Source organism: Bombus flavifrons, chromosome 5 (assembly GCF_040668555.2).
Source record: "Bombus flavifrons isolate JBK064 chromosome 5, iyBomFlav1_principal, whole genome shotgun sequence".
In the NCBI taxonomy this organism is placed as follows: Eukaryota; Metazoa; Arthropoda; class Insecta; order Hymenoptera; family Apidae; genus Bombus; species Bombus flavifrons.
In genome coordinates, this window is record NC_138446.1 from 8,802,742 (window position 1) to 8,830,225 (window position 27,484).

Below are 27,484 nucleotides of genomic sequence, written 5' to 3' on the forward strand. Positions count from 1 at the left end.
GGAGATAAATACTGATATATATATATATTTAGTATACGACATAATATGTATACATACTAGACATGTACATATCAATGGCGATAAAGAGCAGTGCCTCCCATGTTCTTATGCCGACCCGCTGCTCTTTTCATGTCTTTACAGATTAGTGTAGGTACTTGTCTAGATGTTGAGTAAACGATGTTCACAGTATATATTCGCAAAAAAATCCGGCAGACCAGCCATTAACGTGTTAACTAGAGTATCTATTTAAGATTTTATATTGCAATGAAATAATAATAATAATAAAAAAATCTGACATTTAACTTATTTTCCAACATTTTTTCCTACATTTATTTTATTTAAATATAATTTTATGTTACCTCAATTTTATTTACTATCAGATCTTGGTAGAAATAGAACAATTTCTATTTAATCTTTTAAGAATAATTTTTGTGTGTTAAGTTAATTATGTATCGAGAGATATAAATTAATAGAGGATATTTTTTGAAATTAATAAATACATAAGCTAAATGTTGATTGGATGAGGCGTGCACCAATCAACCAGCTTTAGAGTCGCTTTTAGTGAAAATTGAGGATATAGTGTTTCTAAATAGAGCGGCGAATTTGTTAATATTTAAGTAGTTAAAAAAGAATGTGTAACGAACAAATAACATTAATGATTTCATACGATTAGTTAAAAAAGAATGTTCCGTCCTTACAAACCATTTTTAGCACAAAAAATGTATTCGAGACATAGATATGGTAAATAAAATTATTTTGAAGATATGACAATATAGTTATATTTGTGCAATTAGTCTATTTTTTGGAATTATGTTTCATATATTGTATAATTTCATTTAAAGTTAAAAAATTGATAATATATAGCATCTGACTTATATAACATATCTAATTATTTTTCCCATGACAATGTCGATTATTTAGAGGTTAGATTTTTTGAGGTTTGATACATACAAATAAGATGTTACAATTAAATGTAATAATTTTTTGTAGTTTTTAATAGGATTTTATATTCATTGCATTTTATGTTTAATGAATATTTAGGAGGTAGAGGTGAAAGTTCTCAGTCAGGAGGGTCACATTTTGAACGTGACAGCCATGGACGAGGCAGAGGAGGAGGACATCCACCTTGGTTGAGAGGCAAAGAAATAGGGCTTTATTATAGAGATAAGGCCAAACAAAAGACCAAGAAAAAGGAAACTCAAGGTATTAAGTTACCTGAACATCTTCAAGAAAAAATTGAACACGTGTTAAACAATTCTAAAGGATATTATGAAAAATTATATAACAGTGCATACACTGAGGATACGTATGATGTGTTAGAAAATAAATATGTGCACATTCGTGACTCCCAATTTAAAAGAAAATTCATGAATATGGTATCTGGTAATATGCAAGAAAATCTTGCCAGAGCTTTGCTGGTTAAATCAAAATTAGAAAGAGATATTGAACTAGATAAAAAATTATTAAATGAACATAGGACATTGCAATCAACGCAGGAGTATGAAAACATGAAACAATTCAGATTAAAGTTACCATCATATCATAAAAGATCAAAAATATTAGATTTGATTAAGGAAAATCAGGTTATTGTAATAAGTGGAGAAACTGGTAAGTTTTTTGTATTTCATTGCAGAGTTTATATTAATAATACAATTGATTTTATATAATGCAAGGTTGCTAATATAACATATTCACAAGCTTTTTTGAATAGTTTATTACATACAATTATTATACAGATGCATTTCAGGTTGTGGAAAAACAACACAGGTTGCTCAGTATATATTGGATGATCAAATAGAACAAGAAAATGGTAGCATTGTGCGAATTATATGTACTCAACCTAGGAGGATATCAGCTATATCTGTTGCTGAGAGAGTTGCAGCTGAGAGAGCAGAAAAGCTTGGTAAATCCGTTGGTTTTCAAATCCGACTTGAAAAGTATGTTATTTCTTATTTCTTCTGTTAAATCAACTTTAGGTTGGATTGTGTTGTTTGTTTTTTATTTGTAGAGTATTGCCGAGAGATAAGGGCAGCATAACATTTTGTACTACTGGAATGTTATTGCAATTCATGCAAGGTGATCCAGCCTTAAAAGAATTTTCTCATATTATATTAGATGAAATTCATGAAAGATCTACTGAAAGTGACTTCATCCTTGCTTTACTGAAACTAATTATCCCTAAAGTACGTTTAATTACATCTAGATTAAATTTAATGGTATTAATTCCCGTTATATAAAAAAAATCATTTTTTAGAGACCTGATTTGAAAGTTATTTTAATGAGTGCAACACTTAACTCTGAAAGATTTTCCAGTTATTATAATGATTGCCCAATGATTCATATTCCTGGCTTTACTTATCCAGTAACAGAATTTTATTTAGAGGACATCCTATCCTTTACAGGGTAAGTTCATATTCGATAAAAACAATATAAGTAAACAAATGCGGTACAAATAAACTGAACAATACAATTAAATTACAGATATCAATTTCCCGCATTAACTGCAATACCTCAAGATCATAAAAAACATATCAAAAAATATAAACAGGAACAACGAAAAAGGGACGAGTTTCATGATGTGCTATATCCTTATGTACAACAGCTTATAGCTACGGTAAGTATTCTTATTCTATGATTATTTACACTGTATTTATTCTTTCTCTTATTTGTTTCATTTATTGCATTATAGAAGAAATATTCAAAAGAAGTAATTGAACAATTACGGAATCCAAACAGTGAGAAATTGTCTCTTGATCTTATAGAACTATTAATTAGGTACATTTGTAAAACTAAAGATCCTGGAGCTATTTTAGTTTTTCTTCCTGGTATGATGGATATAGTAAAGCTACATAAAATTATGCTGGAAAATAGACAGTATCCACAAAGTAAGTATATTTGATATAGCGCTTAATGTAAAACTCTTATTTTCATCATAATTTTGGTTTAAACAAATTATTTAATGTTTGTAGATCAGTATGTTATTTATCCTCTTCATTCTCGTTTGCCAACTGTCGATCAGAAGCTTGTATTTAAAACACCACCCGAAGGAGTTCGGAAGATAATAATTGCAACTTCGATAGCCGAAACTTCTATAACTATTGAAGATGTAGTATATGTTGTTGATTGCGGAAAAATGAAATTTGGTAAATTCGATCTCCAAAAAAATGTTCAAACTTTGGAACCTGAATGGGTATCGTTAGCTAATGCTAAACAAAGAAGAGGTAGAGCAGGCAGGTAAGACATTCAAAGACAAAATTCTAAAAAAAATTTTCTTGTTATTTAAAATATTTATTATAATAATAGTATGTTATATTCTTTTTAGAGTAAGAGCTGGTGTTTGTTATCATTTGTACTCAAAAGCTAGAGAAATGGCACTAGACCAGTATCCTTTACCCGAAATGTTAAGGACGCGTTTAGAGGAAGTTATTTTACAAATAAAAATATTACAATTGGGAAAAGCTAGAACTTTCTTAGCAAGTGTTATGGATCCCCCAAATATGAAAGCTATAGATCTATCTTTGGATTTACTCCGAACTCTCAACGCGTTGGATGACGAGGAACAATTGACTCCTTTGGGGTATCATTTGGCTCAATTACCTCTAGATCCACGTACAGGTACTATTCTTATATATTAAATATAATTTTACATAATTTATATCTTTATTAATATTTTTTATTAATAAGTCTATATAATAATCATTTTATTGTTTATTCTTACTAGGGAAAATGATCATATGGGCATCATTATTTTCGTGCGTAGAACCAGTTTTTGCAATCGCGGCGAGTCTTAGTTTTAAAGATGCTTTTTACTGTCCACTTGGAAAAGAGGAAGACGCACGAAAAAAGAAACTCGAATTAAATATGAATCAATTTAGCGATCATATCGCTTTATCTGAAGCATTAAGAAGATTTGAGATCGCGTATAAAAAAAGTTATGCAAGTTCTTTTTGTAGGGAATATTTCCTCTCTTTTAGTACGCTCAAACTACTTTCTGAAATGAAAACTCAATTTGCTCAACATTTGTGTCGAATGAAATTTATGGATTCAGAAAATCCTGCTGACATTAATGCTAACAGGAACTCCAGTAACATAACCTTAGTGAAAGCAGTAGTATGTGCTGCATTGTATCCTAATATTGCTGTTATAAGGTATGTCTAGTTTTTAGTACAATAATAAGGATAATGAAAGCGGAAATATACCTTAAATTTTATTTTATGTTCAGGAGAGTTACAAAAAGTGGAACCAGAGCATGGACTCCAGAAGATGGCACCGTTACTATACATCCGTCAAGTGTAAATGATAAAGTTAAGGAATATCCCAACCCATTTATTACATATTTTACAAAGCAACTCTCGACAGCAATATATTTGCATGATACTACATGCGTTAGCGCGCCAATTTTATTATTTACTGCTCCAAAAATGTCTATAAGTACGTGCCTTCTGTTGCTTACATAATTTTTAATCGTATATATAATACAATATATATTATGTATATATAATTTACAATTGTGTATATATTGTGTATATAATACTTTCAATTGTTTCAGGAAAAGAAAGAGGAAACTATTTTATCAGCTTAGCAAACAATCAAATGTTTGCTTGCGATTTGCAAAGTGCACAACTTATTCAGGTATAAAAATAGATGTATCTGTAAAATAAAATTTGTACTTAATGAATTTGCATAATTATCTATAATTTAATTACAGAAATTACAAGAACAATTCAATAATATGTTAGAGTATAAAATAACACATCCGGGAACAGTATGCTGGAATAGCTTTGAAGGCGATGTATTAAAGTAAGTTTTATGTTTTAATATTTCCTTCATTTCTTACGTATTTCTAAAAAGCGCTAATATCATTTGTTGATCATAGTGCTATCATAGAACTGGTCTCTCAAAAAGACGAGGAATTGGGATTCTCTAATTCTGATATTCAAAATTGTGAGGATGATATGCATGATAAAGTTTGAATAGGATTTAATAAACTATGATAACTATGGCTTTGAAGCATAGCGAAATAGCTAGAGGAACTTGGTTTTTTAATTGTCTTAATTAAGTGAACCCCTAAGATATTCTAGTAAAATAATTCCTCCTATAGTTTTATCTAATTATAATAAGTAAAAATATATCAAGTTTGTAATATATATTCAGAAAATAAAGTTTTGGAGATAAAACAAAAAATTATCAACCTTGCAAATTTAATTTTCAAATTTACTCGAATCCTACTACATGATTATGATATATTAAATACATCGTTGCACGATTTGAATATAGAAGGTATGTTTAACATGTATAGAATTTCATTTATTTATATATATATATTTATATATAAATCATAAACTCTCTCTCTTCAGAAGGTTAATGATTTGTGGAGAAAATGCAGTAATTAAGAATATTCTATGCATTGTTTTACTCGACGTAAATTCATTGTGCTTGAGATCGTATCACATACACCGTTTCTAAATATTTTTTCATTTACCTCAAATTTTCAGAAATTTAATTCAAATTTCAAATTTTCATAAAGAAAGAGAAGAAAAGAAACAAAATTAGGAAGACAATTGAATTGTGCGTAAGAACACGTATATCTTTCCTAAATACTTTTTCATTGAATTCAAACTTTCAAGAAGTCAATTCAAATGTACAAATCTTCGTAACGAAAAGAAGAAAAAACATATTAATGAAATTTGCCAAAGACTGAAGTCAAACAAAAAAGATAGTCGCTTGGTAACGGAGGTTGACCATTTAAATATGCGCCTATTGTGTCGTCATCCCATAATCCATAGGAAAAGTAGGAAGCATCGTTTAACAAAAAGATTTTGAAATTTCACGAACGAGCCGCCTCCCCTCCGTTCTAGTTGTACGTTAGCGCGTCGCCGTCGCCAGTAAAAATGAGCCTGGGGTCTGGCACGAGCTGATAGCCACCGTGAAGAGAGAAGTAAATAGGGGGAAGAGAAAGAGGAACGAGTGAAAAAGAGGGAGGGTGGATAAGGGGAGGGACGTTCTGGCAATACACGAGCGAGGCACGTAGCGTCCGATTCAGTCTGCATCCGACCGCCGCGAGTGTCGCGTCGTGAAGCTGTGGTCGAACTTCGGGGGGGACACGAGACTCCAATACGAGTCAGAGTCTATACGAGTGCTCATAGTACAACATCGCGATCCCGTATCCTATATTTAAATCGTATACCTATCGGTTATACGTCGTATTCGCTTCTCAACCCTTGAGTCGTGAGCTGTAATACGAGAGAGAAAAGAACTGGTGAAAAATCGTAGTCGCGTGTATTGGTGTTATATAGAGAGGGAGAGAAAGAGAGAGCGGGTCACTGAACGACCGTACGAAGGTAGAAAGAGGGAGAACGAGAAAATAAAAGAGGGACGGAGAGGGATTTTCGTCGCGACGTATACATACGTATATACACGTGCGAAACCGAGGAGAGACGTGAAACACGCGCGTGCGCACCCGCGTATCACACATATACACATATATACGAAAAAGAGGGAGAGAGAGAAATAACGACGACACGGCGCAGGAAGAGGTAAGAGAACCAGTGACACCGGGAGGGTCGGGTGTTCCTCGTGCAAAACCGCCACCGGAATATATGTCGTGAGTGTGCGGCCGAAGATCCGCGGATAGAGGCCGGCCGATAGTGCGTTCCGGGGTTTAAGAAGGGAAAAAGAGGCGAAGACTCTCTCGGTTGAAAAGCAATGCGGGTTCATTGACTGCGTGCCGCGCAATGGCCGCATGTTCGTGGCCGATGCACAGTGCATGTGTGACAGGAGCTACGAGGAGGACGACGCCGAGGACGACGAGGCCGAAGATACCGGCTACGACCAATATCAAACTCGAGACCTACTGAAAGTTCTTCTTCTCCTTCTTCGGGTCCCTACATGATCGAGAAACTCATCTCGATCACAGGCAGCGATAACAGCGAGGAGCACTGGAATTTTTCGTGCTTTTTACGTGAGTAGCTTTCATACTACCACCTTCCACAAACTGCATACATATTTAGTTACTGTTCTCTGTTTTTCATTCGTTTCGCTGGAAAGTTGTAAAATCAGGAAACCAACCTCCTGCTGATATTCGAATCTCGATAAACACGTCCGAAATTTCGGGACGAAACGGCATTTTCGAATTCTCAAATATCTTCGACTTATGATTATCGAGATCGGTGGGAATACCAACATTCGGCGAGACGTGCAATGTGCTGCTTTAACACTAGAACTACCAACGATTAAAGTACGAAAATTAAAGATATATAAAATTTTATAAAAAGTCATTCGAATCGGCAGAAATGCAACCATCCAAACCGATAAATTTGCGAAAAATTAGAAAATGATTATTTTGTGCATTATGGTGGTTCTAGTGTTAAGAATACTAATTCTCAAGATGTTGCAATGCATTATAGCAACAGCGTTAAATTTACCTAATTTTATCGCTGCTTTTACGGTATTTGATAATTGAGGAATTCAAATAGTACTAAATTTTATACTAGATACAGATTTAAACGTTGTAAGAATTTGTTTCAGCTTTTTAGGGTTATGGTAAGGTACAGTTAAAATCGTTAGCGGCATTATCTTGAACCAGTACATTTCTTGTTTATATTGAAAATCTGCACTTCTGCCACTTACATCATTTACCATTTCAACTGTTCAATTTTCCCTTTCGCGTTGCGCGAGTACTCGTTTTAAATGTGAGTTTCAAACGGAGTGAACGTGTTTCGAGAGTATCAAGGGCGTAGGGTCATTCACTGCAACCGGTGTTTTCTCGTTCAAAGGTTGTTCGTACGTCAATGCCCTATTGTAGGAAAATATCTTGATCGGAGAATATCGATATTCTTTTTCGAATATTGCTTCACATGAAATTATTTATCATAATAATTTCACTAGCTGTGCGAACGACAATATATTTGACCCCAAAATTTGTTTGTGATATTTAAAAGTCAAATAAAAAATGTATAGTGGCTCAGTAAAGCATTTGAACATCTAACATAGGAAGTATGTATGTATCATATAAAACATATTAAAATTTTTTTATTACTGTAATATAATATAATTGATATAATCATAATAGTCAAGACTTATTATAGCGCTAATAAAATTCCAAAATGTTTCGTATAACACACATAATATACTTATAAAAGGTTTTTACAAGTGTCTGAATATTTTTGTGAGCTACTGTAAGCCAATTTTTTTTGTGTAAGCTTCAATGAAACCAGATATTTTCTCATTAAAAATTAATTCCTTTACATTCGAGGACGAACAGCCGAAGGACGTGTACGTCATTCTTGCAATGACCTTATCACCAATACGCTGACCTTACCTACCGTAGGTATTATAAACATCGTACTTTCGTAATAACACTTAATCGGGCGGTTTTGTCGCAGTGCAGCCAATCTTCTTTCAAAAAATATCTTCTGTACATTGAAAATCTATAGAACATGTACTGTATCTTATTAAGAAGAATAATAATATAATATTTATGATTTCTTTAAACGATTGATACCGTAGCTCTATTTCGCCGCTTTGTTCGTTAAGTTCACGAACCTTTATAATTTCGTATCTAATCAACGAATGCTAGACTTTGCCACGAGTCGGCAGCATCTTATCTTCCAGCTTGTCGTTTCTATAGCTATGGTTCTTTTCTCGAAATTCGAACGAACTATCTAGATCAAAAATAACCACGAAAAAAATTTTGAATATATGCAGATAATCTAAATATAGAGTTGGTACTCGTCCTTTTTTTCTATATCGAGACAGTTCATTGTTCGCTAGTGCAGAGTAATTTTCATCACCGATGTTCGTTGAATGAACAGTATTATCGGTGTCAATGACAAGAAGGGACGATGTTGGTCCAAAGAATCGCAGACATGTATCTTTAGTGGTGGTTATGCGAATTAAGCGTGCATTTGATTTCCTATGCTCGAAAACACCGATTAGGCCGGATGGTTGTACCGTTGAAAGGAACAACTTCATTTTGGAACAAATCCAACCGGTTGACTTGTGTATTCTAATCAAGTAAATCAGGATAAGTACGTGTTTTTGCCCTGTTCGATTTTGTGGTAATTAACTAGCGTGGAACCGGAAAAATGAAGTTACACACTGGTTGCCGGCCTGACAAACGGCTATTTGCATTGTTTATGTTTCCTTTGTTCGTGCCAAATTAGTTTTTCCCGGTGTATTGTCATTCACCTATTCTTATCTTACGTGTTTGAGCGCGCACACCTTTCTCTTTCTATCGCTCCATTCGTAAGTTTAATTATGTGGTAAGTGGCTTGTTCGTGGGTTTCGATATAAGTCTCTTAATGCCGTTGGAAACAAATCTGAAACAATGTTTATTTTAATTTACTTATTCATAGCGTCTGCAACGAATAGGTTAGGTGACACTGATAAAGTTTGTTTATGATTTAAGAAATGAATCAATTTATGATATAATAATGTTTCTAATTACTTATGTGATGTTTTATAAAAACTAACAAATTCTATAATCATTTCGAATAAATGCAGTCAATTTTATAATAATTGCTTTTTCATAGTGTAAAAAATAATATTATGGTGGATTCCTTAAAACGACATTTTTAAATATTGATCTAGTTCGATCGACACGAAGATAATCACCGAAATTCGAAGTCGTAATCTCGTACGCAGTTATCGGTCGGCCGGTCGTGTTCATTGATCTTGCTGTTTAACAGACTGAGATCGTTGCACCCGTGACATGAAACGTACTACTCGCGATGAGATAATTGTTCTTAATCATCGTGTATATTCTCATTGATAGTACGCGTGACTAAATATATCTTGAGCTTTCTTAAAAATTTCAAGCGATACGGATCCTATTTCTCTTTTCTTTCCAAGAAAAAATAAACGACATCGAATCTGGTTCGCACGTCAAAAACGTTGCCAATATAATGTACGAGCCATTCGCCCGGTATAAAAAATTCAAATTTACCGCTCACGACCGTAAATAAAACATCAACACCATATGAAAACTGTAAAAAGAGAGTAACGATCAGCTGGAATCGGCCGATTCTGGATACGTTTATCTATTTTTCGATATTGTATTTTCGGTCGGCATTCACTCACGGCCGAATTAGCGACCGTTACTTTCGGTACCGGCGCCATAACCTTTCTCAACGTTGTCGATTTCGATCAGCGCCACTAGGCGCGTCGAGGGAACTGAATATCCCACAGTGACCTGTTCGCATTAAAAAATTTAATTATATTTAATTAAGATAATTTATTACTTCGATGTAGAATGAGGAGGTAGAGCAACTTTGTAATAATAAATTATACATACATAGAAGTTTTCTGTGGTAAGTGATCAAATTCTTTCGTGAGTCATTATATATGTAGTACATATGTATTTATGACCGTGATACCTAACCCTTAATTGGACTTAACCCTCGTCTGGTTGTAGATGAGATTAGAAACCCATAACGATCTCAATTAACATAATTTTAGTTTACTTGATACAAAGTGTTTTCTGTATTCTAAGTTATGAAGGCTATCAAAGCCATTGAGGAAGACACAGAATATAAATTGAAATTAAATATTCTAAAATTAAGAAACTTGATTCTAATCTAACCTAAACTGAATGGTCATCTACTATATAACTCAGCAATATCAATTAAGAGTTAATTATCCCTGAAAGTTTAAAAAATCGTCTTTTGACCAGTTTTTCGTTGTAAATACTACCTACCCACTCCATAGTGGAATAGGTTGCGTGACCACGTCGTTACTAATTTCACGTTCGAAGGTTGACGCATCGACAAAATCGTCGAACGGAAATGAAAACGTTAGCAGGCCATTGGTGGTTTTCTTGCACGCGAGGCCATGAAAATTAAAACGGTGTTGGTTGATCGCGCCTTAGGCCTGTACAATTCGCCTCGACTAATTAGAGACGCCTGTCAAAATCATCTCTGACCGGAGCGAAGGAAGATGTCCACGATACACCAGCGTTTCTCGTATACTTGCCACTCATCCGTGACTAATGCCTAACAGTTGGCGGGTGAAAATTGGCGCGATGTAAATATGGGACGAGTTCTCATGCGCACAGCGTATGTCCGCTCGATTTACTTCGTCAGCTTCAGACGCGACATACAGTGCGACTCGTTCGCCCCCACTGTATTCGTCTTTGCTCGTGATCGCTGCTACTTTGCGACTTTCAGCGACTGACAAATCTCGTCGATAAATAACCGACTATCCAGAGTGTAATGGCGGCGATTCGGATTATGCGAAGAATTCGGAAGTCGATCGCCGCAAACATGCAGCCGCTGCTAGTCCGCGCGTTGTTGAACAAAAATAGGTGACCTATATATGTCGCATGTATATGTATCAAATGTGTGTATACTGTATACGTAAATGTATGTATGGTGTATGTATTTTTGTTTCGCGAAATTGAAGCAGATTTTTTAAATGCTTCTTTGTCATCGAGCTTCGGAAGCTGTAAACGTTGTGTTGCGAGAAATGTTGGCAGCATTTTTTATTTACGTTTCGCGCGGTCTGTTTGGAATAACTTCTGGCTACAATAAGCTGCCTCGACGTAAGGTTCTTCGCGTCTCAGTTTCGTGGTGCAAGATGAATCATGTTTTTTACGAACGATAAAGTACATAGTTCTTCGTCTGTTTTATAAATCTATGAAATCTTGCTATATATACATATACATATATGTATAAAAATAATTTTCTTAATATTGTATATGTACTTTGGCTTTTGAAATGAGACTAAAGGGATGGCGCTGCAGTCGTCTAATTAATTTACGATACAATACACAGAGGGTGTTCCAAAAGTCTCTTCTATTTCAGTTACGTTACTTTTTGTAGTTAGTTCAGTGCGAAATATTAACAAATTTACCAAAAAGAGGAATATTAATGGTTACGTGGTTTCTTAGAACAGGCAAGAGCCGTCAGAAAAAGAGCAAGATGAGAAACAATAACAAACGTGCGGTAGGTAAGGTTGAAAATAATATCGGAAATAACAACGCCTTCTTTAGGTGTTCTTTATGGCTGTTCGATCAGAAAGCCGCTATTTTCGCGCGAAAAGCTTGCTCGTCCCGTTTTTGTGCCGACCTCGTCTCTGGTAACGGATTACCCAGCGGACATGATTACCTTCGGCACTGCTAATAGACGATCATGAATGAACGCGTGAACGCGAGTCGTTCTCTCGCGCGAGTACAGCGTATTCCAGATATTCGTTGCGCGAATATTAGTTATACGGGTCGCAAGTAGCTCAAATATGGCGTAATCCATACGCCATATTAAGTTACGATTATACTACGGATATTTACGCATTTTCGAGAAATTTTATATTATATTAATAATTAACATTATAAATCCGTTTTGCTAAAATGCGAGATTAAAATATGAAAATTCGAAGACCATAGCAAGGTTAAGAATGTAGAAGTCTATAGAATACGTAAAATATCCGAACTAGAGGACTTGTTACGAATTAATTAGAGGACTCCTTATTACGAATAAATAATAAATAATGCACTTGAAAGTAGAGGAACTAGATATTCGCTGGAAATTTTTCTCCGGTTCCCTTTTTTCTATGATTCATTTCTTTGTTTTCTGACGAGAATTGAATTGGATTTTTGCAGAGATTATAGAGCATTTCCTGCTGTGTAGCGGTGAATTTTGGTAGACGCAAAGTAAACACGTTTCGATGTGAATATTGAGATGTAACTGTTCAAAATTGACTGATTAATTTTGACCTGAATTTTTGTGCATCCGTCGCCACTGTATAGTGGTCTACAAATATTGACATTACCTAGTTGTACCATTTTACCGCGTCTTCTTCCGCCATGTTTCTTTTATTTTCTAGAAACTGAAATTACGTGTTTATATTGGCAATGAAGACTTTTGACGATTGCTGGGATAAGCATTCACTAATTTAAATCTTAATTGACGAATTCCCGTAACATCTCTATCCTAAATTTCATCGTAAACACCAGAAATGATATCATAAAATTATAATCTCTATGAAGTAATAAATTTTCATCAAATTTTCAAATTTTTACTATGATAGGTACATTGTAGAGAAAATAGAATCAGGTTGTTCACGACCAGAAAAAGCAACAGGTTATTAACCAAACAGTCTGTGTTTGCTTATTCCACGAACTATATTCTATCTCGCTCTACTCTTCAAAATTCGTATCATTCCTTAACACAAACTTTTGAAGCTTGCTTTATGATAATGTTCCAAAGATGTTAGGTATCCGTGATAACAACTCCTATACTTACCATTAGCTTTGATTCAGAAACGTAAACAACTTCCTCTTAAATATATCACTAACTCACCTTTTGTTTTTTTAGACAGTCGCAGCCGATCTCCGCAGAACTCTTCCACGGAACGCTGCACCTGCAAGGATACTGCTAATTTACCAGGATTCGTCAACAAACGCAAAACTTCCCTACGTTTTCGCTCGAAATTTCACGAACTTTCATAGTTAATCTCTTAATCTGCGATTCCGACGACTCTACCAAAGACACAGAGAATTCTGACGAGAACTTGAACGATCTCATTTAAATTATCTTTGAGAAAAGATCACAAAGAACACGTTGATTCACTCGGAACCAGTGCACCGTGCACCGTACATCAGCTTTATATCGATCGGTTCGTTCGTTTCTAAATTTTATTCGGACTTAATGCTCGCGACTAGGTGTTTGGACAGAAAATCGGCACGGAGTCGCGGGAATAGCTGGCGAAAATGTTCGTTTGCTGACGAGAGACAACAGCAGGGAACTGATCGCGGTGGAAAATCGTCGTTGGAGATCGCGTTGAACGTGTCGAGGTGGCGGGACTTAGGTGAGGATATTCCGTCGCGTTTGACGTCGTTGTCGTCGTCGTGGTGCGTTGTTCAGCCTGTGGTTCGGCAGTGAGAGAAAGATAAGAGAGAGAGGCGGGCAGCTATAACCGACAACCACACGGTGGACATGATTATTTCAAAGGATCTGTTCCTCTTTGGCGACCAAGATTACCTGCGCCTTCCCAGCAACGAGAAGCGCCAGCAACGGGCAATGGGCCGACCGATCATCAATGCTCCCAGGTAAGTGATTCTTTTACCGATACTTCGTAGCTAGATTTACTTTTTTCCGATATTTTTTAGACGACGGTGTGGAAATAGTTGACTGACGTTTGCTCGAAACAATTGGAAGGCTTCTTTCATTAGATCGATGTTTTTTAAAATCTCGACGATGATGTTGGACGGAATAATCTTTTACTGTGAAAAGATTTGAATTTTTATGGTTTTGATATTCCAAATGGAAATAATGATTTGAAGAGCAGAAATAATTCTCGGTTCGAGAAAGAATAGAGTGTAGAGTAGCGGATTTTTGAAGACACTTTATTGTTTTCTACTTTATTACTTTTTTTTAATTAATTAACAATAATTGTTTGTTCAGACTTGTCAAGTTTCGAAAAACTAATAGTGAATTGTAGATGTTATAAGTTTGTTGTGGTATCGTATGATATATGTAATAGTTTTCGATCATGTTAATGTTCTTCATTTTTGTGAAAAGTTTATGTGGTTATTTCAGCTATTGAGTAGATTTTGAAAAACATTGAGCAGGCTGCGCTTACAATTGTTTCGAGCAACGTAATCACAGTACACATCTGCGAGTGTAAGACAAGAATATTTCTTCCAATTCTATTTAATTCTATTATTCTAGTAAAAAAGCCTTTCTTATATCAATATATACATTTTTCTAATTTTTGAAAAGAGAAAGAAAGATCAATTTGTCAATAGAAAATGAATTATTTTTAAAGACTGTATGATATTAGGGTTCATCAGATTTAAATTAAAATCAGATAGACGATAAGTTGTTGTTAGATGAGTATTTAGAAATTAAATACAATTTGAACAACGTATAATTTAGCAAACAAAGTGAACAAAATATACCGAACAAAGACAACCAGAGCTTAAGATAAGAGGACATATCACGTTTCGCGTATCATGGAAGGAAAAAGTCATTATTATATTTGCGAAATTCTAAATTTAAACACACGCCCGTAGTTAATTTTCTTCAACTCAAAACTCGATCTTTCTTCACTAGCTTCTTCACTATTTTACCTATTAACCAAAATCTCCAAATTATTCTCAACCTCTTGAACACATCACAAGAAAAATTCACGATTTGCTAATGCTTATCAAGAAAATCAAACTACTCGAAAAATTAGTATGATATCAATGTCTTGCTTATATTTAGTATATTTTCCAGTATAGTGTCGTTAATAACATGCGTAATCGATACGATATTGAACATTGGTAATGAAAAAGGAAGAAAAGTAAAGACTCGCAAATAAAAGACGAAGAAAAAGTAAAGAATAAAAAGAAAAATAGCAATTAACGTCATGTACGATCGTGCTCGCTAAATACCTTATCACGACTGATACAGTCGATGATGTCTTTCGAAAGAAAGTGCTCGCCCCTTATCTATTCATGTCGTAAAAAAATATATCATCGACTAATACGTCGGCAAATCTCAGCGTGCAATAAAAAGCGTCCAGCATTGGCACAACCATGTCTCGTCTCACGACCTTCCGCCGTGTCATCATGTTCCTCGATGATTTCCAGCTCCTCTTTTCCCCCATTCATCAACTTTATATTCACGTTTTCATATTTATCGAAATCACTGTTGTTACAGTTCTATACATACAAAGACTAGAGCAGAAACACACGATAAATCGCATTTTTCATTTTCACAGAGCAGCAATTTTAAAATTCACATTGTCCTTTTCTTTGATTTTAAGGCTAAAGTGTATCTTTCCACTGTCTTAATAACTTTAAAAATATTGTCTGTCATAATATTAAAATATCAAAGACGTATTAAGGATCAAATAAAGAGAAAGAGAGAGAGAAAGAGAGGTTTATCACAAAGTTATAAATTATTTCGATTTCTTCAAATTTCACAAATCTGTAGGATTTATTGTGGAAACAATAGAGACAAGAAAAATATTAAACGAACGTTAAAAAACAGAATTTAATAATGTAAACCGTCTGAAAAAAGAAATTGCAAACGAAACGTTGCGTTTAACTCGACATCGGTCTTTAAAAAGTTAAAATACTGTTTGTTCGAATAGTTCGATCTTTAGCTTCTACGAAACTTCACCAATTACATCTTTGGCCCTTATCGTGTCTTTTTCCGCTTTTAGCGGCGTACTTTGCACGAACATATTACAAAGTAACATTGAAATTAAGAGATCAACAAAAATGTACTTATCATATCTTTTGCCTGTGATCTTTATATACACATTGCTTCTCTATCAAACAAGGAAAAGAACAAAATCATCCACCACATCTTTTCCTATCTTCGTTACTTAGCATCTCCGTCTCTCTTCTTCGGTAAAATTTATTTATAACGACGCGGTTGTTTATCGTGGTTGATTTCACGAGCGTCGACAGTGCTTGCTTGTTTGCGCACGTGTTTGTTTGATCGTGCCTTTTGTTCCGTTGCCCCGTCGTTCGATCAACAGTTTCGTTAATACTAAGTAATGCCGGAACGACGTTCGAGATCTTGAAATGTTCGTTCCTCCTTTTCCCTCTGATTGTTTCTCGTGATTTGTAATTCGTCATGTGACGAAGCGTTTTTACAAACAATATTGTATTGTTGGATTTTAATTGTTCATATATTAACAATCCTGTCTCGCGATGGTAGAAAGCTGCAGTGAACTGCAATGATCTATAAAAATACTTAATGTTACTTTACGAAGCGAAAACACACAGAATAGCTTTAACCATAACGCGAATAAAACATTGCGCTTTAGCATCATCGGCTGGTTCTTCTTCAGTCAATTGAATTGATCCTTTTTTACCACACTATCCCCATTGCATCTTCAAATTGGAAAAAATATCTCGGTCCATCCCTCCTTACTATGTAAACGTACATCTTTTGTTTGTTTGTTTTACTTCATAATCTATTTAAACAAACTATTGGCTTGGCAACTAAATGATTGCGGATTTTGTCAATACCACCTAATGATAAAAATCCGCAATCACTTAGTTGCCAACCCAATATTTTTCACTAATCTTACGATAATCTTCCTTCGAAATGTTTGGAAACATTGTGCGAATTTTTTCAAATTCTTTCGATGATTGCTACTTATTGAACCATATATTTAATATAATACGCCTTAAGGATACCATAGCCATGTCCACATAATACACATTTACACGGTAAGTTGTACATATGTGCAACACATGTGTACATATGTATATGTGTACATATATATGTACATATATATGTGTACATATGTGTATGTGTACATATATATGTACATATATATGTGTACATATGTGTGGATGTACATATTAGCGTATTTCGACAATTACAGAGGAACAATTTTATTAGATGAAACGCAGACGAACGCTGGCCGTGAATTTTCATTACGATTTCGCTGCGGTTTGCTAGGTTTTCGTAGGGATTCCGCAACTTTGGGCGACCATTCTTTTGATTTTAGGGTTTCTACGGCTTTCCGTGGGGATTCTGCAATTCTTAGTGATTCCGTGTAGCGACTCGGCTGCGCTCCATAAATTTCTATACGCATTCCATAATTTCCTTCGCGAATCTTGGAATTCTCGTTCTCTCGTATTTCCTGCGACTACTTTTCCAAGAGTTTTCGATTTTTAAAGATTCTATAACCCTTTGCAAACTGACCTAACAATCTTTTGATATTTCACGCGTTCCCATAGGAAATCTCAGAAGCTTCTTTGCGGATGTTGAAATCCTTGGTAATTCTATAGTTTTGTGTATTTTCACGTGTCTGCTGGGTTTCGTAACTTTTCATTAAACAGTCTCGGAGGTTCTTGAATTTTTAAAGATCCCATGACTTCGCATAAACGGTGTATGACACCTTTCCATAGGAATTTCATATTTTCCTTCGCGAATCCTCAAATTCATTCATAGCGCAAGGATCAATTTTGATTATGCTTATTTTTATTATATGTATTATATGTATTGTATATATAATATTATATTATATGTAAATTTATATTTATATTTATTACATTTATATTATATGTAAATTTTGATTATGTGGAATCTTTTATTTTGTGATTTTTCGCTAGGATCCTCGAATGTTCCAAAATTTTATATAACTTTGTACAGACTCACGTAACAGTTGTTTAATACGCCTTTCACCCCATAGAAACTTCATACACCTCATCTTTACCTATCGGCTACGTAACTGGTATCAATTGGGTAGTTTCTCTTCATCAAATTAGTTGAATTGACTTGTTCCGGCGTTTGGTCGAGTGAAATCGAGCACTTTTGATCAGGTTTTGGAAACGGACCCTTGAATTACCACCAACCTTACTCCATTTGTGTTTAAAGGGTCTTCAAGAGAAAAGAAAGTGGAGTCCGCAGGCCGGATACGCGTAAAACCGCAGTTCCCAGAAATGATATATAAATCGTATTTCGACGATCATCAGAGACCTCTCCTTGCTTTCCGGATCCAAGTTTCGAAAGTATTTCGAGGTATCGATTACCACTTCGCGTCTCGTCCTTTCGAAATCGTACGCAGGTTCTGTATTTTCCTGCGGCTGGTGAACGAACGAGGTTCGACGCAGAGGAGAGCGAGCGAATTTTCTCGAATATTTCACTCGTGTTCCAACAGTCCACTGTACATACAGAACTTCAATACTAAAATTCAATCTCTTTTTAACATTTGATAAAGAGTGATTTCTCTGCTAACTGACAATTCTTCGAAGTTTCGAAATCAGCGCATATTTTTCCTTTCGAAACTGCACACAAAATGTAGAAGCATGTAAAATACTCAAAGATAAGATAAAATAAAGAATTAAAGTATTAATGCTCGTTATAATAATTGATAGATAAAAAGACATTTTTCATGAACATTAGAGCACAAGTTCTTTTCGATTCTCTTTTTATCTCAATCTGTTTAAATCGTGATTTGTAAAATAACACTAATAATATTCGTTCAATCGAGTGAAAGAGGACCCAGAGGTCTGACGTTTCTGGAACGTGAAACTTCAAAGAGAGCAAAAAAAAAAAAAAAAATGAAAAAAACAAACTGGAAGTTGTTGTTACCATAATCACGTTTCGAAAATGTGAGTGTCAAGAGATTAGTTGCTGGATTGTTTATCAGTGTGAACGCACCAAATATGAGCTGATACAGAGAACACTGTCTTGGCAAATTGTAAATAAAAAAAAAAATCGGAAGGAAAATAACGCGTTGGAAAGCACGACGTTATCGTAGAAGCCACGGGATGTGGTCCTTGGTCTTTAATTTTTCCAGGAAAACGTTCGTAAATCAAGCTTTGTTTCGGTAGAAAACGACGTGACTGATAACTTTCGTTTTATCTGTCACGGCTATTATCAATAATGCTACCAGCAAATCAATATCCAAACTTTCGTGCAACGCTGTCCGCTTGTGGTCATTTAGCTTCCTGCGATTAATTTTATTTTTAGGTTTGTTGATGTTGGATAATCAACTTAATTATTGTTTTTTCGTTTTCCTAATCAAATTTATGGGATATCAATATTTATTAGATTTCACCTGTTTGTACGCGAAAGTACAGGTATGAAATCGTGGAATGAAGTAAATTATATTATACAAGACGATGTACAAATCACAAGAATAAACAAGCAAAATTTGAATTGTACCTAAATGTGTAAATATCGCTGCAGGCAAATATTCCATGTTGTCGTTTTAATTTGAAAATTAATTTAAGAGAACGTTAATCAATTGTAGCTTCTACACCACGAGTAAATGAAAGAATGTGTAAATACCACGAAGAAAAATTCCTCGCTAACTGTTAACTTCCAAATTAAAACAGACATCGTATTCTCTGTCACAAATAAATAAACAAAATTCCAATTACGAATACGAAAAAACAGCTCGTTTAAAAAGAATCTGTCGACGCGTTTGACGTAAAACTCGTTCCGCTAATTGGTTCTGCCTTAACCAATTCCACCATTCATTCGAACATTTCCGTAGAAAATCTGTCCATCTAACACGCGACCATAGAAACGATGTCGTGGCCGGCAAGAAACCGATGAGATACGAGATCTCCTGGACTTTCAACGGTTCTCAATTAGAACATCCTGCTACCTGGCGAGCAACGAGAAATCCATCGACTTTTCTTCCTCTTGGACCGGTTCACGCCCCTGTTTCGCCTGCTTACTTACTAGCGCCGCTGATAAGGAGAACGCGAGCGTGCACGCGCGTATCGCGCTCCCTTCCCATCGCCGAGAGTGGGTCACGCATGGGAAACTGGAACGGTTTCATCTTAAGGCGGAAGACTCGATTTTTCTCCGGAGGAGAAACCGCCGATTTTTCTTTCGATCGGTTTACAGTTTCTAGGTTAGGCGTCTGTAAATATTTATATATATATATAGGGTGTTTTGTAATTAATGGTACAATGGAATGATTGTACGCCAGTGGGATACAGTAAAACGGTTAGACACGAGGCTCCGTTTTAGAGAACATTGATTTCAAGTATTTGTCTAATCCGATGTGACTGGTTTACGGTTTTCAGGGGAAGCGCGTGTAAATATTCGCAAATATAGGGTGTTTTGTAATTAATGGTACGAGGGAATGATTCTACGTCAGAGAAAATTGATTTGAAATATTTATCTAACCCAATGTCTTTCGATTGGTTTATGGTTTTTAAGTGAGCGTGTAATATTCGTATATATAGGGAGTTTTATAATTAATGGTACAAGGGAATGATTGTACGCCAGTGGGATACAGTAAAACGGTTAGACACGAGGCTCCGTTTTAGAGAACATTGATTTCAAGTATTTGTCTAATCCGATGTGATTGGTTTACGGTTTTCAGGGAAGGCGCGTGTAAATATTTGTAGATATAGGATGTTTTGTAATTAATGGTATAAGGGAATGATTCTACGTCGGAGAAAATTGATTTGAAATATTTATATAATCCAATGTCTTTCGATTGGTTTACGGCTTTTTGGCAAGGCGGATGTAAATATTCGTATATATAGGGTGTCTTATAATTAATGGTACAAGGGACTGATTCTACGTCAGAGGGATACAGTAAAATGGTTGCTTACGAGGATCTGTCTTTGAGAAAATAGATTTGAAATATTTATCCAATTTAATTACTTTCGATTAGCTTACGATTTCTAGGTTAGGTGTGTGTAAATATTTATATATAGAGGGTGTTTTGTAATTAATGGTACAAGGGAATGATTCTACGTCGGAGGAAGTTGACTTGAAATATTTATATAATCCAATGTCTTTCGATTGGTTTACGGCTTTTTGGTGAGGCGGATGTAAATATTCGTATATATAGGGTGTCTTATAATTAATGGTACAAGGGATTGATTCTATGTCAGAGGTATGCAGTAAAATGGTTGGTTACGAGGCTCTGTCTTTGAGAAAATAGATTTGAAACATTTATCCAATTTAATTTCTTTCGATTAGCTTACGATTTTTAGGTTAGGCGCGTGTAAATATTTATATATAGAGGGTGTTTTGTAATTAATGGTACAAGGGAATGATTCTACGTCGGAGGAAGTTGACTTGAAATATTTATATAATTCAATGTCTTTCGATTGGTTTACGGCTTTTTGGTGAGGCGGATGTAAATATTCGTATATATAGGGTGTCTTATAATTAATGGTACAAGGGATTGATTCTATGTCAGAGGTATGCAGTAAAATGGTTGGTTACGAGGCTCTGTCTTTGAGAAAATAGATTTGAAACATTTATCCAATTTAATTTCTTTCGATTAGCTTACGATTTTTAGGTTAGGCGCGTGTAAATATTTATATATAGAGGGTGTTTTGTAATTAATGGTACAAGGGAATGATTCTACGTCGGAGAAAATTGATTTGAAATATTTATCTAACCCAATGTCTTTCGATTGGTTTATGGTTTTTAAGTGAGCGTGTAATATTCGTATATATAGGGAGTTTTATAATTAATGGTACATGGCAATGATTCTACGTCAGTGGGACACAGTACAACGGTTAGACACGATGCTCCGTTTTCGAGAACATTGATTTCAAGTATTTGTCTAATCTGATGTGACTGGTTTACGGTTTTCAGGGAAGGCGCGTGTAAATATTCGTAAATATAGGGTGTTTTGTAATTAATGGTACAAGGGATTGATTCTACGTCAGAGGGATACAGTAAAATGGCTGGTTACGAGGATCTGTCTTTGAGAAAATAGATTTGAAATATTTATCCAATTTAATTTCTTTCGATTAGCTTACGATTTCTAGGTTAGGTGTGTGTAAATATTTATATATAGAGGGTGTTTTGTAATTAATGGTACGAGGGAATGATTCTACGTCGGAGAAAATTGATTTGAAATATTTATCTAACCCAATGTCTTTCGATTGGTTTACGGTTTCCAGGAAAGGCGCGTGCAAATATTCGTAAATATAGGGTGTTTTGTAATTAATGGTACAAGGGATTGATTTTACGTCAGAGGGATACAGTAAAATGGTTGGTTACGAGGATCTGTCTTTGAGAAAATAGATTTGAAATATTTATCCAATTTAATTTCTTTCGATTAGCTTACGATTTTTAGGTTAGGCGCGTGCAAGCATGTATGGCTTTACATATATATGTGATGACTTGTAACTTGAATTACAATAGTTGAAAGAGGTGATTCTATTAATATTGAAAAAATAAATTAAAGATGTGGAGCGAAGCGTTTGGATACAAGGTTTGGTTTCTGAAATATTTATCTAACCTAATTTCTTTCAATTGGTTCACAGTTTCTAGGTTATAGACGTGTAAATATGTGTATGTCGAGTGTCTTGCGGCTGATAGTTCAAGAGGATAACTCTATGTGAAAAATAAGTCGAAGATGTAGGATAATGATTTTTATGATTCTAGAGGAAAGTAATTTGGAATATTTATCGAATCTAATTTTTTTCAGTCGGTTCACGGTTTCTAAGTTACACGTGTGTAAATACACGTATACATAGGGTGTTTTGTAAATAATATCTCAAAAGGATGATATCTACGTGAAAAAATAAGTAAAAAATGCAAAGTTCTTGGGTATAAGTTTTTGCTTTTAAAAAAATCAATATTCCTTTAAAAAAAGGAAGCGTTTCATGTATCTGAAAGGTGGTCGAATTTATAATTTTTCGGCAACTTATGCAACACCGTACATAAAGCCACGGGGACTATTTAAAGAAACGCATCGAGAGCTCGCGTTATCTCACGAACGAGCGCAACCAACGCGTCGGGATTCAAGTTCAATTCGGTCCGGTGCAATGCACTTTGGCCGTGTTCTTTCGAGAGTAGATGGAATGATTCATTCGACGGAATTAGTCAGAGTCGCAAGAGATCGATCGTTGGAAACCGCGCTCGATTTCACGGCACGTTTCGACGTCTCGGAAACCGTCGTCGATCGTGTCTCCATTCGTTTCTTTGTATCTCCGTCATTCTCCCATCTGAATCGGTTCCTTTCTTTCTTCGATCCTTCGAAACCTAATTTTTTCGAGTTTCCACGATATTCCACCGATCGATCAAATCCATTTTCGGAAAATCTCTCGTTTAAACGATTAGATTTAATTTCTATTTAGCCGATAACGATGATCGATTCTTCAGAAATAAGACGATTAAAAGAGCAACTGAAAGATAATCTGTTTCAGATGATACTTGAACGAGCAAAGGAATGAAAAATATAAGAGTAGATTATTATTACTATCATTTGTTATTAACGCTTTGTCTGTGCGTTATCCAAGATGATTCATTTTTTAATTAACTCGTAGGTATTTATGATCGTATCTTTGTGAAAATCATTACGTATTGTTACATTTAAATTTCTCGCGAAGCATCAAAGATCGAGACGTTAATATTTTTAAAGACCATTATAGGGTTAGTGATATATAGCGTTAGTTAATATTAAGAAGGAGCGATTTAAAGATAATACATACGAAAAAAAAGAGAGAAATGAAAAGAAACGAAGAATAAAAGAAATAACTGAATTATTCACGCAGTGTAGAACGTGAACGAGGAATTCGCTTAGTTGGAAAAGACGCGTGTGGCGTTTCGCTGCAGCAGCCACGACCTCTCCATAAAAGTCTCTCGATAACTGGGTTTCTCTCGACGTTACTTCTCGCGACATCGCATTCAAAACATGATCTCCTTTCTTTTTCGCCTTCTCCGAAGCGCTTGGCCATTTTTCGTCTGCCTTTCGCGAGCCTTTTCGTGTGGCTCGGTCGCATAAAATCGACCATGGAACCTGCTCCGATGCATAATGCTTAAACATCAACGTTAGCTGCTTAATTACTTTCTCAGTTTTGCGTTATACAAGTCGATTATTTCGTTAATTTTCTATTTTGCGTAGTTTCTCGAATTTGAAATTTCATACTGACATTATGGTCCATCGAAGTATGAAATTTGTACGAAAGAATGGAAGATACTTGAGAAAATGTATCGTTCGAACGACGAAACAAATATTATTCGTTTACTTTCTACAAAATCGTAGACAACTCTCGAAAACGCATAAATTTCGAGAATTTCTATTTCTTTACAAAAATGAGGAATCTTGCTTTCTTTTCTATGGTTTCTATATGATTATGGAACTTTAGAAAAGGGATCTATGTTGGACAGAAGATAGGGAAGGTATAGAAATAATGGAACGAAACAGATTTCTACGTAAAGAGGATTTTGTATAGAATTTCGTTCATCCATGCGAGGTACGATCTTTTGGTTTTGATTTCCAGTTGTTTTGAAAATTCCTCACAATATTCGTGATATTGATTTTATCCGTTATCCCCAGGTTGCTAAATCGTTCGCTATCAACAAATATATATTAGACCTCTGGAATATGTTAGTCGTAGGAAAAAGTTCGAGGTATTCGAGTCTGGATACCTTGATAAACAAGTTTCAGGCTCAGCGACCGAGTCACTTGTGTACACAGCATTAGAAAATGATTGTGAGAGCCACGTTGAATATAGCGATATAAGAAAATAAATTATTTTCCAATTTCAATACAATTTTCTTTTTCTTTGCATACTTTTCTCAACGGTTCTATCTATATGACATTCGGAACAAAAATCTCTTGATCCATAAAGCTAAAAACACATACACCAGACATTTCAAACGATCCCATTTGCAATCGATCAAAGTCAGAAGAACATTTTTCAAAGACTTTCTAAATCCTTTCAACCGCAGATAGTCTTCAAACGTTTCGATACCATTTCCAACCTCCGATCGTGTGTTACAGCGTTGAACAGTCGTTCGTTAGATTTCCTAAATATTTTCATTCGTAGTATCAAACCAATGGTCAAAACCGTAGGAATTTCTCAGTATATCGTGTAGATTTTTCGATAGAACCAGCGTGGCAGGTGCAACAGTCTTCAACCTCGTTTACAGTGGCGAAAAGATAGTGACTTTTCAAACAAATTTCCATTCCACGGTCGAAACGAAATTACAGAAACATCCCTAATGCGTTTCTTCGAATTCTTCCAGCCGAAAATTGATCAATAATTCTCAGCCTTCATTCCTATTACCGCAAACCTAATCACGAGCGATCGACCTACCGAAACTTTTAGTCAAACGTTTGCCAAATTTTCTAGACATTTCCGTTGTTAGCTAAAAGAAAACCATACAAATCGTCTCCCGATAAACTTTCCAACTTCTTCAAACTATGAGAGAACCAACAAGTGTGTTTTATCTGCTTGCATTATCATCGTGACAGAGATGGTAATTAAATAATAATAGTAACAACAACAACAATAATAATAATAATATAAGAAATATAATATAATATAATAAATAATAATATAAGAAATATAATATGATAAATAATAATAATAATAATAATATAAGAAATATAATACAATAAATAATAATAATAATGTATAAATGTTATATTATAAATTAACAGAAAGAACAGTATGATAAACACAATATCGTTGCACTTTCACAAAATCGAATATAATATCGCGTTTCGCGTATTCGTTACTCACTAATTCTACGTCACAACAACACGACGAACTTCTCTCGACCACGATAAATTCAACTCTGACAGCATTTACCACGCTCATTTCTCCCTTAACAAACCTTGGTAACGCTTGCAACACTCCTTGACAACATTAACATATTTTGACAACGTTTATAAACAATCACCCCTCACGCCACTTCCTTCCCTGACGTCACACCATCCCACAATAATAATAATAATAATAATAATAGAATAATAATAATAATATAAGAAATATAATATAATATAATAAATAATAATAATAATAATAATACGAATAATAAGAATAATAATCATGGAGGGAAACCGTGTTTTCTTGAGGCAGAGTAGGGAAAAAGGCAGCGTGTGGAAGCGGGGCGGGGAGAGTGTATTTTGCCTAGGCGCAAATAATAATATAATATAATATGATATAATAAATAAGATATATAATATAATAATAAATAATAATAATACGAACAATAAGAATAATAATCGTGGAGGGAAACCGCGTTTTCTTGAGGTAGGGTAGGGAAAAAAGCAGCGTGTGGAAGCGAGGCGGGGAGAGTGTATTTTGCCTAGGCGCAAAAGTGGAACGAAAAAAGAGCCACTGAGGCCCGGTATTCCAACGGCCGAGACGGTGAGATGAAATCGAGGACGGTGCACGCAGGCAACCGTGCTATTAAGTAGATTGAATATTACCCTATATTCGGTAGACGCAATCAATAGCCTAGAAAAATGCGCTATTCTCCTCCGTAGCCTAGCGCGGCCTTGAATGAACTATCAGCTTCGCGTCTAATTTACCACGGAACAGCGTCTCTCGCGTGCGTACGCGATCTTCCTCCACGGAGAGACGCCTTCGATTTGTAGCGAAGATCTGAACACAATCTTAAAGACACTTGAGCTACATAGAAGCCAAAAAGTCAATAGGTTGGAACTTGATCGTTCTATTTCCAGAGAAAAACAATTGTTTCAATAGAACTTTGTGCCGAGATATCTGAGCTACAGAGAAATCACACTGATTTACCTTGTCGGTTACTTTAGCTGTTTTAGAATACTATGTGATTGCGTATTCTGGGTCTAAGATTAAGATCTTCTTGAAAAAGTCGAGCTATTCTTCACTTTGACTTGTGAACTCGGTTTTTGCAATTTTTTCGTGTTTTCAGTGGCTGATGGGAAGTTTGAAAGATCAACGATACGCACAGGCTATTGTTGGAAGTTTAAAATTGGTTTTCCTCGTATCTTCTGATTCTGAAATGTATAACTCTGATTACGTATACCAAACGTAACATCAAGGGCTTGTTGAAAGACCAGAAACGATTTGGATTCCGAGTGATTCGTTTAGCTTTCGAGTTATTCTTTTTATAGCGTTCGATGAACTGTTGTATTTAAGTTGGAGCAGTTGGTTAATAAATTTTTCAATGGGATGATTCTTCCGGAAGAAATCGATTTAAAGTGTCACGATAATACCACGAAACTTGTATACTTTCTTAATATTTACTTTCTGAAGGAATACTCAAATCTGGAAATTCGATCTCGATTAATCCTTACTGTATAAATCTTTATCTGATTATTT

The 27,484-nt window shown here is 35.1% G+C and overlaps 2 protein-coding genes across 6 annotated transcripts in view; both read left to right on the forward strand.

Moving 5' to 3' along the window:
• The first annotated feature begins 549 nt into the window (after positions 1-549).
• On the forward strand, positions 550-5,185 carry LOC138179607 (ATP-dependent DNA/RNA helicase DHX36). 2 transcript variants are annotated; one of them, XM_069112569.1, is made up of 14 exons: positions 552-741; positions 1,042-1,608; positions 1,748-1,937; positions 2,009-2,183; positions 2,255-2,403; positions 2,482-2,614; positions 2,690-2,885; positions 2,970-3,234; positions 3,323-3,615; positions 3,722-4,148; positions 4,223-4,431; positions 4,550-4,632; positions 4,709-4,800; positions 4,877-5,185. In XM_069112569.1, exons 1-14 carry the CDS (start codon positions 684-686, stop codon positions 4,971-4,973), a joined length of 2,934 nt encoding a protein of 977 aa, XP_068968670.1. In that variant the 5' UTR covers positions 552-683; the 3' UTR covers positions 4,974-5,185. The 2 variants fall into 2 exon arrangements, with proteins under 2 accessions (XP_068968671.1, XP_068968670.1); XM_069112570.1 differs by lacking the exons at positions 4,550-4,632; positions 4,709-4,800; positions 4,877-5,185 and having other exon boundaries at positions 550-741; positions 3,722-4,152; positions 4,226-4,432.
• An 871-nt stretch (positions 5,186-6,056) lies between these two features.
• The window catches only part of E23 (ABC transporter G family member E23), a 272,552-nt gene continuing 251,124 nt past the window's right edge, over positions 6,057-27,484 (forward strand). Inside the window, exons 1-2 of one of the 4 annotated variants that reach the window (XM_069112852.1) lie at positions 6,057-6,961; positions 13,311-14,044. In XM_069112852.1, the coding sequence (XP_068968953.1) occupies positions 13,932-14,044 (113 nt within the window). In that variant the 5' untranslated portion in view covers positions 6,057-6,961; positions 13,311-13,931. Of the gene's footprint in view, positions 6,962-10,186; positions 10,311-11,836; positions 11,943-13,310; positions 14,045-27,484 lie in introns of those variants that run through there. The other 3 variants (XM_069112853.1, XM_069112856.1, XM_069112854.1) reach the window with 3 other exon arrangements.

Excerpts from the sequence above, each read along its gene's own strand:
- LOC138179607 (XM_069112569.1), top strand. The coding sequence starts at position 684 with ATGTTCCGTCCTTACAAACCATTTTTAGCACAAAAAATGTATTCGAGA. Across the intron at positions 2,184-2,254 it reads TGAAACTAATTATCCCTAAA|AGACCTGATTTGAAAGTTAT; the intron begins GTACGTTTAATT and ends ATCATTTTTTAG. Across the intron at positions 2,615-2,689 it reads TACAACAGCTTATAGCTACG|AAGAAATATTCAAAAGAAGT; the intron begins GTAAGTATTCTT and ends ATTGCATTATAG.